Source organism: Enhydra lutris, unplaced genomic scaffold, assembly GCF_002288905.1.
Source record: "Enhydra lutris kenyoni isolate GAN:26980312 unplaced genomic scaffold, ASM228890v2 scaffoldscaffold7, whole genome shotgun sequence".
In the NCBI taxonomy this organism is placed as follows: domain Eukaryota; kingdom Metazoa; phylum Chordata; class Mammalia; order Carnivora; family Mustelidae; genus Enhydra; species Enhydra lutris.
The window spans coordinates 3,053,836-3,068,864 of NW_019154091.1; the positions used below are offsets into that span (position 1 = coordinate 3,053,836).

General features: G+C 35.4%; 2 protein-coding genes across 2 annotated transcripts in view; one reads left to right on the forward strand and one right to left on the reverse strand.

Moving 5' to 3' along the window:
- Positions 1–4,711: 4,711 nt before the first annotated feature.
- LOC111142087 (synaptonemal complex protein 3) lies at positions 4,712–14,689 on the forward strand. Its single transcript, XM_022495037.1, has 8 exons — positions 4,712–4,844; positions 5,323–5,389; positions 5,528–5,562; positions 7,782–7,899; positions 8,708–8,807; positions 12,303–12,401; positions 14,404–14,508; positions 14,636–14,689. The coding sequence occupies exons 1-8, from the start codon at positions 4,712–4,714 to the stop codon at positions 14,687–14,689; spliced, it is 711 nt and encodes a 236-aa protein (XP_022350745.1).
- LOC111142085 (choline phosphotransferase 1) overlaps positions 14,546–15,029 on the reverse strand; it is a 39,110-nt gene continuing 38,626 nt past the window's right edge. The window contains exon 9 of the mRNA XM_022495036.1: positions 14,546–14,715. Coding sequence (XP_022350744.1) covers positions 14,671–14,715 — 45 coding nt within the window. The 3' untranslated portion in view covers positions 14,546–14,670. The remainder of the gene's footprint in view (positions 14,716–15,029) is intronic.

Here is a 15,029-nt window from a genome sequence, read left to right on the forward strand (position 1 = left end):
GTCTGCCTGAGATTCCCTCTCTGTGTGCACTCTTGTTCTCTCTCTCTTTTTTTTTTTTTTTAAGATTTTTATTTATTTATTTGACAGAGAGAGATCACACGCAGACTGGCCAGAGAGGCAGGCAGAGAGAGAGAGGGAAGCAGGATCCCTGCCGAGCAGAGAGCCCGATGCGGGGCTCGATCCCAGGACCCTGAGATCATGACCTGAGCCGAAGGCAGCGGCTTAACCCACTGAGCCACCCAGGCGCCCACTCTTGTTCTCTCTTTAAAATAAATAAGTAAATCTTTTATTTATACACACACACACACACACTCATAAGTGTCTATAATTCATTGTGATACTGGTACATAAATGATAGGTCAGTGGAATGTAACAAAATCCAGAAGTTGACCCACTCTTTATGGAAATTTAGTGTATAATAAAGGTAGTATTTTTTTTTAAGATTTTGTTTATTTATTTATTTGACAGAGAGAGAGAGATCACAAGTAGGCAGAGAGACAGGCAGAGAGTGAGGGGGAAGCAGGCTTCCCACTGAGCAGAGAGCCCGATGCAGGACCCTGAGATCATGACCTGAGCTGAAGGCAGAAGCTTAACCCACTGAGCCACCCAGGCACCCATAAAGATAGTATTTTGAATGGGGGGTAGGGGGGCAAAGGTTGATGTTTTAGTAAATGTTGCTGGGATAATTGGATAGATATTTGGAAAAAGATGAAATTAAATCTGTTCCTCACACTATATACAATCCTGTCTGCCCTTCAGAGTTTACATTCTAAAGTGGGCTGGGGGAGACAATAAAGTAAATAAATTACACGTATAATAAAAAATGTTAAGTGCTAGGAGAAAGGTACATGATGAAGGAGAATAGGGTAAGAGAAAGTAAGGTTCAAAGTTTGCATTTACAATATTTAAAAGTAGGTAGGGGCAGAAAAGTCTTCACTGATATGAATATTAGCATTTGAATGAAGACTTGATAACATGGTGCAAGCCATGTACATAGACTTCATTCCAAACTAGGAAAGAGCAGAAAATTACAAGCCAATCTCACTCATGAAAATTGACACAAAATGCTGTATAAACCAAATATAGCAACGTGCTCACAAAATTAATGTATCATGATCAACTTGGGTTTATCACAGGAATGTAGGTTTGGTTTAACATTAGAAAAACATATAAATCTTATTCACCACATCAACAAAATAAAGAGAAAAGATCATTTCGATATAAAAATAATTAAATAAAATGCAGCACTCATTCATGATTTAAAACAGGATAACAGAACAAACATAGCAAACAAAAAACTTACCGAACCACAAATAGAAGCTACATTTGCAAAAAGAGCAACTATCTACATACAGCATCATCATTGTTAGTAGAAACCTTAGAAACATGACCTTTAAAATAGGAAAGAATGTTCAATATTGATGCTTCTACTCATCTGTAAACATTCTCATGAGTACAGTCAGAAAAGAAAGGAAAAAAAAAGCCTAAGAATTAGAAACAAAAAAGTCATTATTCACAGATGATATGATTATACCGTCTCAGCCTCTACAAATTATTATATCCAGCTGGGTATAAGAATAAGATCAATATCAGAAATCAACTGGATTTTTATATACCAGCAATAAGAATAAAATAACAATATAATTGTTATAATATAATATATTTCATTATATTATATGTTATATATAATATAATAATTTATAATATAATATATTATATTATATAATATATAATATATATTATATCATATATATTATAATATAATAAATAAATCTGATAACAGTGAAACCCCCATACACAGAAAAAAAGGACTAACTTTATTGACTGATATTAAAGAAGTTCTAAATAAATGGAAAATATGCTATATTCAAGACTAAGAAGACTTCATTTCCTCAAACTGAGCTCTGGATTCAGTGCAATTCCAATCAAAATCCAAGAGGTTTTTTTTCATGGAACTTAGAAAACAGTTTCTAAAATTTACATGAAAAGAAAAAGTTCAAAAATACACAGAATACTCCTGAAGAAAATAAGGTATGAGACTTGCCCTATTAAATACTAAAGATAGCGCAACCCCATCGGTCCCCTCCCTCCTTGGGAGCTTTGTACTGTCACTTTGCCATTGCTCAATAAACCTTGCTTTGCTGCTCCCCCCCCCCCAAAAAAAAGGATATCAAAGATATAATAAGGCTGGAATGATGAAAACTATGGTTTTGGCACAGGGACACACAGACTGGCCAGTGGAATATGTTAAAGAAGCAAACTCAAAAACATGTAGAAACATCATACGAAGGAACATAGAGCTGTTATGGGGAAAGCACGAACTATTCAAGAAATTGGGTTCCATACAAGGCAAAAAAAAGTAACTGGATCCTACCTTGACACCGAGCACAAAAATCGATTCTAGATTAACAAAGACGTAAAAAATAAAAAATAAAACCTTAAAACCTTTATATTTTTATGACTTCAGAATAAAGATGTTTCTTTGAAAACATACTGGAAAAGTCATAAAGATTAGTATCCAGCATACATAAAGGCTTACAAATCAACAAAAACCCCCAAAATAGATATTTCAAGGAAAAGAACATGCAAATAGCCAATAAGCATAATAAGAGTTTAATCTTCTGAGTGACTGGAGAAATATAAAGCACACCCAAAGTAGTATCATTTTATACCCGATAGAATGGCAAAATTAAGAATATACTAAACAGGGGCACCTGCGTGGCTCAGTGGGTTAAAGCCTCTACCTTCGGTTCAGGTCCTGATCCCAGGGTCCTGGGATCCAGCCCCGCATCGGGCTCTCTGCTCGGTGGGGAGCCTGCTTCTCTCTCTGCCTGCCTCTCTGCCTTGTGATCTCTCTCTCTGTCAAATAAATAAATAAAATCCTAAAAAAAAAAAAAAAAAAAGAATAGACTAAACAATGGGAACTCACTCTGTTGGTGGGGACTAAATTGGAAACAAGTTCACTTACTTATTATCATCCAGTTTATGACCTAGCAACTTCACACCTAGATTCTCTGCAAAAGCTTTAGCACATATGCATGAGATCAGAATTTCATATCGGCATTGTTTATATAGGCTATGCTCTGAAAGCAACCCACATGTAAACGGCCAGGAAAATCAATGAATAAATTGTGGAAAGGAGGAACAATAAAATATTATATGGCAGTGAACATGAAAGAACTATGGCTACACCTGATAATACAGATTTTTCTTAGTGACGGGTGAAGTAAAAAGCGAGTGGAAGGATATTACAAAGAATATGGTACTTTTTTTTTGGTGGTGGGGGGGTACCATCCACGCACAAAAACCAAGCAAGGTTAAGGATACTTGTATGTGGAAACAAAGCTTAGAAAATGTGAGAGACGATGATTTACACAGAATTCAGGATAAGTGAGAAAATATCTCTGACCGGGGAATTGGGGGCGGGAAAGTAATGGGATGGAAGGGATTTCCTGACAAAATGCCAAGAGTTCTTCTGGTAAAATTCTGCTTCACAAATTAGGTCGTGTGTTCCTCGTGTTTCGTAACTTTATATTCTGCACTTTTCAAGTACTATACAAGTTTAAAAAAACAAACAAACAAAAACGGCAGGAACATACCTCAAGAGCCCTAATACCCGCAGGCCACAGCCCGCAAGGCACTCTGGGTAAGCAGTCTCGTGGTTAGTTGTCCGTGGGGGCGGAGACTGTGGGTCTTCTATACGCACGCGCACAGCCACCAGCCAATCAGCGACGCTCTCGGGCGAAGCGGCTCTGGCTTTTCTCCCGCGGGAATTCTGAGTTGCCTCAGAGGAGCGTCGTGCTGGCCAAGCGGACCGGCAACTCAGGTGAGGGGCTGGGGCCGCTGAGGCTGGAGTGGCAGCGACACTGTCTGGAGACCTATACCTGTGGTCTTTGGCCATTGGGGTTTTTTTCATGCGGGAGGAGGGGAGGATTTTTTCTAGCGCGGGCAACAGAGCCAGAGGCTTTTCTGGATCTGTGAGGTAAATCTTTCCGACTGGCTCTACTAGGGGCCTCTGACAGAAAAATGAAGTCAGTGAACTTCACTGAGCTCAGGGCCTGGATCAGGCGAGGGGCAGGTGGAAAGCTGCTGGATGAAAGGGGGTCTCACTGGTCGCGATGCCCTGGGCAAGTTTATATCCGGGGAGCAGAGCGGGCCTTCGTCTGTCTGCACATCTCTCCCTCGCGCCCGCCCTAAACCTGTCAGAAACAGGGTGAACTAAGGGCTTCTCTTCCTTTGTCCTCAATGTCTGTGTTGTGAATATCTTAGGCGGAATTGTTATTTCTCAAGGCACACATTGCAGAACGTTTTTATTTTATTTTTATTTTGCTGTAAACTTATTTTGGGGCATGATCACAGGATCGAACCTGTCAACAACTGCGGTTTCACTTTGTGACGGAAATGCACAAACTAGATTCTTGCCCGAATTTAGCCGGAATCTGACAGAGGCGGGACTGAAATTCAGATCGCGTAGCCCTCAGATACCAACTCTCCGTCTCCTCACACCTGGAATCAGGGTCGGTGCTGTCATTATCTTCTTTGTTAATTTGGGCCAACAAAATAAGTGAGGAGATTCCTCTTTATTTGATATAGTTAATTATGAAATTTACCAGTTTACTTAAATGGTGTCTTTGGATTCAGAAGGTTTGAGATATATATATATATATATATATTTTTTTTTTTTTTTTTTTAAATCAGAAAACATCTAAATATGGTGCCCTCTGGAAGAAAACATGCAGGGAAATCTGGGAAGACATCAATGGAGGATCAGGTTGTAAGAGCCTATGACTTTGAGAAGGAAGATAAAAAAGATCTGAGTGGTTCAGAGGAGGATGTTACCGAAGGTACAGTATATCTAATGTTGTTGGGCAGTGACCCTGTCCTGTAGTTCATTCCTTCCGGATGCACTACATTTTAGACTATAATAAAACTTTATTCATGTACTTCATGTTTCCCATTTGGAGCTTGAAAAGTTTACACAGCATCTCTTTCCTTTACAGTTATTATTCTCCAGATGTCTGTTCGTAAATAAGTAAATGAGTTTTATATAGCATAAATATCTGTATTATATAAAAACAAATAAAAACCTGGCTTACTATGACATTAACACAGGAAGGCTTGCAAAATTGTTCCTATAAAATGGTCCTAGATCCTGATTTAATCCTATCTAAACTGCAGAGCAAGTACTGTATTTATATGTCTGCTTTAAAAAGTTACGTTGGCAGAAAAACCTGAAAGCCTCCAAATTAAGATAGTTCATCATTAAAAATTACCAAAATGGAATAGTTTCAAAAATATTTTTCTTTTTTATTGTCAATGCAGGGAAGACTCCAGTAATTGAGAAGCATGGGAAGAAAAGGACTTCTGCAGCAGTGTTTGAAGATATGGGGTGATGTGCTCAAAATAATTTTTGCATGTTACATAAACTAAGAAAAGTCTACTTTGGTTGTCCAATGAATATTGTATGTAAAACACATTGTGTGATATTTCAATCCTTAATTAAAAAATTTCTAATGTAATTTCACAGGGGTGAAGTACAAAATATGCTGGAAAGATTTGGAGGTATGTTTTAAGAGCTATTTTTCTTTTAAGATAATTATTTTAAACTGTGTAACATATAACCTCTGTAATAAGAAATGTTAATCAGTGAACTATAAGATTGTTAATCTAATGCTTGTCCTCATATATAAGATTTTCCCTAAGTATGTGTGATTCAACTATATAGATTTCCTTACCTAATCTCCAGTTGTCAATGCGAAGAGTAAGAATGGTATTAACAATGGTGAGGTAAGAATGGTGTTTTTATTTTATATATGTGTGAATTTAATGGACTGTGCAATTTTAGAACAAAAATGGAAGGGGAAAGTCTCTACTCCTGTTTATATGAACTTCCACAAACTCACAAAGCAAGTGTTAAAAACACACATATCTGTATATATGTCAGTTTTTCATTTTCTCAATTTAGTTATTTTCTATGACATTGCTGTGTTCTTTTCTTAGGAGCAGTATAAACTGAACCCTTTAAAATACCTCTTTATTGTTATTTTTTACTTTATTAAACTATGTCATTTAGAAAGGTAACCCTGCTAGCTAGTGAGAAATATATAATCAGACAAAAAGTTTATAAACCTTAAATGGTATATTTAATATTAGTTACATTAACTGTGTTAGGGGATAGTGTTCTTTTTTTTAAAGGATTTTATTTATTTGAGAGAGAGCGCGTGCGCACATGGGCTCGCGCATGCATGAGCCAGGGGAGGGGCCACAGGGAGAGGGAGAGAGAAGCAGACTCCCTGCCGAGCAGGAAGCCCAACACAATGTGGCCTAGATCCCAGGTCCTGGAGATTGACCTGAGCCAAAGGGGACATTTAACCAACTGAGCATCCAGGTGCCCCCAGGGAATAGTATTCTTAAAAAAGAACAATATTTGGTTCCTCTATATGGATTATGTACTCAGTCAAGTCTTTTTTGAAAGCATTGCTCTATTTGGTGGTAGAAAAATGTTTGTTTTATAATCTGTCTTCTAAATTTATCATAGGTATATACTGGAAATATGAAATATTTGTATAATAATACAGATCCATCGTGATTACTGAAAAAAATAATTATTGATGGTAGATTCATATGCAAGTATTTAGCAAAGCAGTTTTATAGGACAAAAATGTCTTATAAAAAGCTCCAGAAATCATTGTCATAAACCTGAAACTAATCTATAACATTGTGTGTCAACTATACTTCAGTAAGAAAAAAATTTTCTTTTAGTAAGTCCAGGGAAAAAAAAGATTCCATGGAAATATTTAAAAGGGTACTTGAGTGAATTTATCAAGATACTTACTTAAATTAAGGTTTTTCTATGCTTGGTTTTTATCTCTTTTGGTAAAAATTATATTTGAAAGTATCACAGATTATATTTTTTAAAAAATAATTTTCTTACTTAACTGTTTTTATTCTTTTTGGATTCTTTTTAGATTTTTAAATTTATTTATTTGTATGAGAGAGAGAACAAAAGGGGAAGGGAAGATGGCAGAGAGAGAAACAGACTCCCCACTCAGCAGGGAGCTGTGATGCAGGACTCCATCCCAGGACCCTGTGATCATGACCTGAGCCCAAGGCAGACACTTGACTGAGCCACTGTCCCTTTTTGTATTCTTTTAAAATTTGTGTGTTTCATATGATGAGTTCTAGCAATAACTCATATAAATGAGTTCTTTCAGTTAGAGAATATTTTACAAATTCAGAAAAATTTAGCCTTTATTAGTGTTTTCTCCTGAGGAAGTTAAAGGTCTGTCTTTGAGACTCCCCTTTCTTTTTTCATGTTTAGTTTTTTTTCAATCATCTCTAAATTAAAAAATTAGCTCTAGGAAAATCAAAATAGGGATACTAATTGCCAAAAACTTTCTTAGGAAAAAAAGCAAATAATCTTGGCTTTTTAATATTATACCTACTTTAAGATTTAATTTATTTTTTTTAAGATTTTATTTATTTATTTGTCAGAGAAAGAGAGAGATTGAGAGAGAGAGCACAAGCAGGGAGAGCAGCAGTCAGAGGGAGAGGCAGTCTCCCTGATTAGCAAGGAGCCTTAATACAGGACTCAATCCCAGGATCATGACCTGAGCTGAACACAGAGGTTTAACCTACTGAGCCACCTAGGCATCCCTAAGATTTATTTTTAAATGTCTTTCCAAAACTGTTGAACCACCTGTACCTCTATTTAATTTAAATATGTGGGAACAAAATAATTTTCAATATTAAGCTTTAATGAATGTTTATTTTCAATAAAGCTGACATTAACAAGGCTCTTCTTGCCAAGAGAAAAAGACTAGAATTGTATACCAAAGCTTCTCTCAAAACTAGTAACCAGAAAATTGAACATGTTTGGAAAACCCAGCAAGAGCAAAGGTAAGGTTGTTGGTTTTTTCACAGCCATGACATTGTATCATTTCTTAGTATTCATTGCTGCAAATTATGAAAAATACTGTCATCTTCTATTTGCCAGGGTCTCTAGTAAAATATATATTTGGCTTGATTTTCCATTAAGTCCTTTAGTTCTATAACCTTCTTCATAGACTTGAGATATATTTCTTAGAAATCAATGCAGGTTATCTTTTCCTCCATTTAAATAACAACTGAGTTTTTTAAAGGTTATTCATATTCATTCTAGAAATACGCCAACTGAATAAAAATTGTCATATAAATTATTAGCCTTATGAGAGTTACCTATTTAACAATGTAGAAAAAGATCCGTCTTAATGTAAATACTACATCTGTGTGTTTTAGCTGAATCGACTTAATTGTTCTTTTTTACAAAATCATTCTTGTACCAAAATGGGGAAAAATTAAGTGGAATATTTCTATTTGGAAATCTTACATGATAAACATAACTTCACTGAATCTATTTATCATATCAGAACCTATATTTGGTTGGCAAAAATAAAAAAACTTCTTAGAGATGAAATGGACCTTTCTGGAAAAATTATGTGTATAGTAAAACTTCCATAGTTTTTAAGAACTGAATCATGTGAGAGGGCTTTTCTGTTAGCTGGTTAGAAAAAGAAGTACTTCCAAAATCATAAAATTTTACTTTTTGGTTTCATATTTGAAAATTTAAGATGCCATTATTTCCTTCTGTAGTACTTATAAAGTATGTCAAATTTTGTTTTGAATGTTTTGGTATAAAATATGAAAAATTCACTGTTATGTTTTACAGGCAGAAGCTTAACCAAGAATATTCTCAGCAATTTCTGACTTTGTTTCAGCAGTGGGATATAGATGTGCAGAAAGCTGAGGAACAAGAAGAAAAACTAGCTGTTAGTATCACGCTTAATTTTATAATCAATTACAACCAAGTGTCAAGTAGAAATGGAGAGCCTAGCTATGTGGTAGATCTGTGATAGCTTGGTTTCATTTCCCATGCTGGCTATGTGTTTTGTTCCTGCTGAATGGTAAGCCAGAGAATTACGGGCACATACCCTACTTACAAAAGCTGTTGGCCTTTGCTTCCAATATTGGTTGTGATTCTTGCAGTTCCAAAGTGACGGAAATTGTGAAAGTACAAAGGAAGGATTATTAGTTTATATAAAAGAAGTCCAGGGGTAGTTTAGCTTCAGGCATAGCTGAATGGGTGTAAGGAAGCACTGCTTATATAGTGTCTTTGGGCTCTGTCTCCAGTCCTTAATAGGCCCTTTCAATGTGGTAAGCAAGATAGCTTCTTGCAATTTAAACTTGCTACAAGCTTGGTAACTGGTTTTTTATCAAAAACTGGCAGAAAGAAAAGTCCTGTGGAGGAATGTCACTGATCTAGTTTGGATCATTTGCCCATTCCTGAACCAGTCATTATGGTCAAAGCATGGTTTACTCTTACTGGCCAGACTTGAGTTTCATGCCCATCTCTATGGGAGGTGGAAGTGAGCCCCACCCATATATATGCAACTACATTAACTATCCTTTTATTTCATTCTTTAATTTATTAACTTATCACACATTTCTTATTTAAGAGCTCAGGTACTATTCATGTTAAATGATTTTAGGGGTTGTTTGGTCAGCTCAGTTTTGGAAATGTTAATATGAAACATCCAAGGGGATGTGTTGAGTAGGCCATTGGTATAGGTGTCTGGAGTTCTGGAAAGAGATATGAATTGAACATACAAAGTTGGGAATTCTCAACATAAAGACAGCATTTAAGGCATGAGTTGGACGAGATCACCAAGTGAGTGATTGTAAATGTAAAAGGAGGTCTAAGGATTGAGCTCTGGAATAAGTACTTCAATGTTTAGAGTTCAAGAAGATGAGAGAGAACCAGTAAAAGAGACTGAGAATGAGTGGCCTATAATAGGTGGGGGATAAAATGACTCCAAGTGAAGTCAAGAAAGCCTTTTAAAAGGGAGAGAGGATTAGCTTTGTCATATGCTCCTTATGGGTGAAATAGGAGGGGATTTGGCAATGTGAAGGTTGTTGGTGTTCTTTTTTTTTTTTTTTAAAGATTTTTTATTTATTTATTTGTCAGAGAGAGAGAGGGAGAGAGAGCAAGCACAGGCAGACAGAACGGCAGGCAGAGGCAGAGGGAGAAGCAGGCTCCCCGATGAGCAAGGAGCCCGATGTGGGACTCGATCCCAGGACGCCGGGATCATGACCTGAGCCGAAGGCAGCTGCCCAACCAACTGAGCCACCCAGGCGTCCCTTTTTTTTTTTTTTAAAGATTTTTTATTGGTTGTTGGTGTTCTTGAGCAGAATTATTTTGGTAGAAAAGGGAGTGCAAAAACTTGATTAGAATGCATGTAAGAGGGGCGCCTGGGTGGCTCAGTGGGTTAAACCTCTGCCTTCGGCTCAGGTCATGATGTCAGGGTCCTGCGATCAAGCCCTGTATCAGGCTCTCTGCTCAGCAGGGAGCCTGCTCCCCGCCCCCCCACCTGCCTTTCTGCCTACTTGTGATCTATCAAATAAACAAAAATCTTAAAAAAAAAAAAAAGAATGTATGTAAGAGAGAATAGGAAAGAAAGAAACAGAGTTGTTGGCCTGAGTAGAAAAGGAATAGTGTGTGGTTTTAAGAATGGAGAAAGAGCAACACGTTTGTGTGCAACAAGAATAATCTTGAGCGAAAAATAAAAAGTAATGGAAAGAGGAGGACAGTTGTTGAATTCTTAAGAATGGTTGGAACATGTGAAGAAATTGGTGGTAGCAATTGTGATGAACAGGGATAGTTCATCCTTAAAAACGGAAGAAGGTGGAGTATGTGAGCACAGGTGTAGGTGCATAGGTAGAAATAGTGATAGATACTCAAAGTTCTCTTTGGATTACTTATATTTCTCTAGTGAAATAATTAAGGTCCTTGGATGATAGAAAACATGTTGCTTTTTGAGGTCAAATGAGAAGGTATAAAATATTTTCCTGAGTGGATCAGCAAATGGACTAGGGAAATAAAATTTCCAAGCAGCATTAAGGGTCAAATTTAGGCTTGTGATCACAGTGATCATAATTTAAAGTGAGGTGTGTCAGCATAATTGTGGGGTTTTCTCCAGTCATGACCAGCTGCAGGGGTGTAGGCAGAATAGCTGGAGCATTGAATTTTTCAGGATTGGGGTTTAGCCAAACAAGTGTGACAGAGTAAAAATTGGGCAGGATATATATACTCCTTTCATTTGAAAGGAGTAATTATGATTGACCATATAATTTAAGCTGGGAAGGAAGAAAGTGAGGACATAGGAATATGGATGGGGGATAGTGAAAACTAGGTATAGGATGAGTGAATTTTACGTATTGATAGAAATTATTGAGTTGTAGTACTAAGAGTGTACCAAGTACTAAGTATGAAGAGTACTTGGTAAGCAAGTAGTGGTTGGATAGTGGGCTATATGGAGAAACAGCATGAATAATGATTAGATCTGGATTCTGGAAACATACTCTGGAATTATCCTGGTATGACCAAACACTGGCTGTGAAACTGGAAAAATTATCTATGTGCCTCACTTTCCTTATCTATGAAAGGGGAGTAATAATACCTATCTCATAGAGTTGTTTCAAGGATGAAATTAGTTCATACATAATATGTTAAAGAGTTCAGAGTGTTATCTAACAGAGTTAATATGACATCTTCTACTATTAGTACTATGTAGAAGTTGTAGTTACTGGCAATGACAAAATCTAGGATATAAGCATGTATGTGAATGGCTGAAGTAGGGTGGGGGACAAAAACCATTGGTGGAAAGTAGGAACTGAAACATCAGCATTATTGGAAGGTTCATTATGTGTTGATATGGAAAGCACCAAGAATTAAAACATATTTTGAGTATTGTTGGGTTGCCTGGGTGGCTCAGTCAGGTAAGCGTCCGACTCTTCTTTTTTTGGGGAGGGTGTAAGACTATTTATTTGTCAGAGAGTGAGCAAGAAAGCACCAGCAGGGGCAGATGCAGGCAGAAAGGGAGAAGTAGACTCCCTGCTGAGCAAGGAGCCCAATGCAGGACTCCATTCAAGGACCCTGGGATCATGACCCAGGCTGAAGGCCATCACTTAACCAACTGAGCCACTCAGGTGTCCCTAAGCATCTAACTCTCGATTTCAGGGTTGTGAGTTCACATGGAGCCTACATTTAAAAACAAAACCAAAACAGCGTATCTTGAGTATTGTTAAGTGTTCCTACTCAGTGACTGGTAGGATTATTACTGTTGTGTATTAGTGTTGAACTTGGTCATAATAGTTAAAACTGTTGACTTATAAACCATTCCTTTTAAGTTTAATGTAGAATTATTTTTTTACTAAATTTTAAATTATACCGAAATTGTTATAATTTTTTTCTTTTACATTTGTAGAACATGTTTCGACAGCAACAAAAGGTTTTTCAACAATCTAGAATTGTTCAGAGCCAGAGACTGAAAACAATTAGACAGTTATATGAGCAGTTCATAAAGGTCTGTTGTATTTGGTTATGTAATACCTTCTTATATAACATTATATTAGAAGTAGAAGATAATTTTTTCCTTTTAAGGGGAAAAACATTTTGCTTATACATTTTAAATTCTTAACTACTTTCCATTTTGATTTAAGTGTTGAATATATTTTTACAATTCTAATGTTTTTATGGGGAGTCTTCAAACAGGAAATGGTAAATTGGGAATTTTACCTAAATGTACATAATGTGCATAAAATTCATACTTTAATAGTCCTATCTTAACTGAAAATAGAAAGTCTGTAAGTCATTTCTAGGTAGTCTTTTACTTGTCTTTGTATCTCTAGTGTTGGCTAAATAGAAAGTACCCAATTGAAAATGAATAATTTTTTATTTTCTAATGTAATATATATGTATTTTATGGCATATTTCGTTTTAGGATTATTACAGTGACTAAACATGGCTTTATATGGCATCTTATAATCATAAAGCCAGATGATTAAAAACTTGTGGATTAAGAATTATCTGACATATTTTAGCAAATATTAACATATTAGCAAATAACGGTTTGTGGCATTGACCTCTTACTCATGCAGATATATTATTTTTTAGTAACTGTTCATAGGAGTTCATTGTAATCCTACACATACTTTTTTTTTTTTTTTTGATGTGGGGATTCTTTTAGATAATCTTGTTCAAATGTTAAAATGTCACCTTTTTAAAAGAATCAGGATGCTCTGAGTAAACTAGTAGTTTTAGACCAATTATTTTTAAAGAACTTTTAATATGTATTTATACCAAAGTTACTTTTAAAAGTGTTCCCAGTCAGCTTGCTCTAAGGCTGCCTAAAAACCATTTAATTGGTGTTAAGACTGATGAAGTACTAAAGATTTCTTCTAAATCTTATCACTAAATGTTACCACTTAGGCTAGGAACTTTAGTATTGTATTTGACTTCTCCATCTCCCTTATTCTTCATACCCAGTTATTAGTAGGTCAGTAATTTTTACTTCTGCTGTGGTTCCTTTTTTTAATTCCCAGAGCTGTTTTCCTAGTTTATAACCACATCATTCTTTGCTTATCCTGTTAAACCTCAGCTGATTTTTTTCTGTTCTCCAAACTACCCTTCATAGGTCTGTCATATTACTTTCCTAAAACGTCTCTTCTGAAAAAGTCAGTTTCTCATTTTCAGTTCTTATTCAAGTTCCCTCTCATAATATGATTTTCTCTATGCTTCAATTGTTATATTTGTCCGGTAATCCTCACACCTCCAGATAACTGCTTTCTCTAAACTCACTGTGTACTTCCATGCTTTTACTTATGCTCTTGCTCTAAAATACTTTTAATTACTTTTTCTTTATTAAATCTTGCTCTTTTGCCAAATAAATTGGAGTTAGTCCCTATTTTCTACTGCATAGCTACAAGCTGCATTTCCATTCCTCCTATAAAATTTTGCATTATTTTTGTTTCTCCTTACTGGAATAAGGGAGTGATCATGTATTAATATTTTTTATTTTCTCCACAACACTTAATAATATAATACTTTTTATATAGTAGGAGTTAGGATCACTATTTGTTAGGTGAAAAAGATTTATAATGTAATTTGTTTTTCATAAATTGAAAAGAGGTATATTACAGATCATTTTATTTCTCCTTATGAATTCCCATCACACTATTAGTAATAATAACATAACTACCTGATATTTAGAAAGCTTACTAAAAAATTTAAAAATTAAGGTATTCTTTTTTTGTTCTATTTTGACCTTAGCAGCTCATTAACCCAGTATTTCAAGCAAAATACACACTGTTATACCTCCTATAATAATATTTGATCCATGTCTGATGCTTTTATTCCTTTAATGGGTATTTTGGTTTCCAGTATTACTTCGAATATTTTAATTTGGAATAAATAATGCACATTATTTGAATACTAAAAAGTTCCTACTTTTGAAAATTAATTCTACAAGTTTAGAATCTGAGATGAAAAGTGGTAGTTTGTAACTGAACTAGCCTTTTGTGTTTTAGAGTATGGAGGACTTGGAGAAGAATCATGATAGTCTACTTACTGGTGCACAAAATGAACTTAGAAAAGAAATGGCTATGTTGCAAAAAAAAATTATGATGGAAACTGTAAGTCATTACATTTTGAATTGGAAAAAAGGAGTAATGCAAGCATTGAAATATTTTATTTGCTGAAATATGTATAACACTTATCTAAAAATTAAACAAATGTTTAATATTTCCTTTCATGTAACAGCAGCAGCAAGAGATGGCAAGTGTTCGAAAGTCTCTTCAGTCCATGTTATTCTGATGACTCTTTGAAGGAAGAACTTGAACCTAAGTAATATGATACAATTACAACATTAGCTAAGAGGCATGTAATTCTTTTAGAGTGGTTTAAAAATTCTAGTTTAAAATACATCGTGTTAATTGTTAGCTTAAGTGCAAGACCCTTCCTTCTGTTAACCTTCAGATAAAGCTGAGCAGTTATGTGAGTCCAGATCTTTAATAGTAATAGTGAATTTTTCTCTTTAACACTTGTTAATTAACTTTTAGCAATAAAGATGATTTAATTTCAGCTTTTGGCTTCTGTGTATTTGTATTAGTCCCAAAAGTTAGAAAGCACAAGTATAAAAGGTTACATTGTTTTT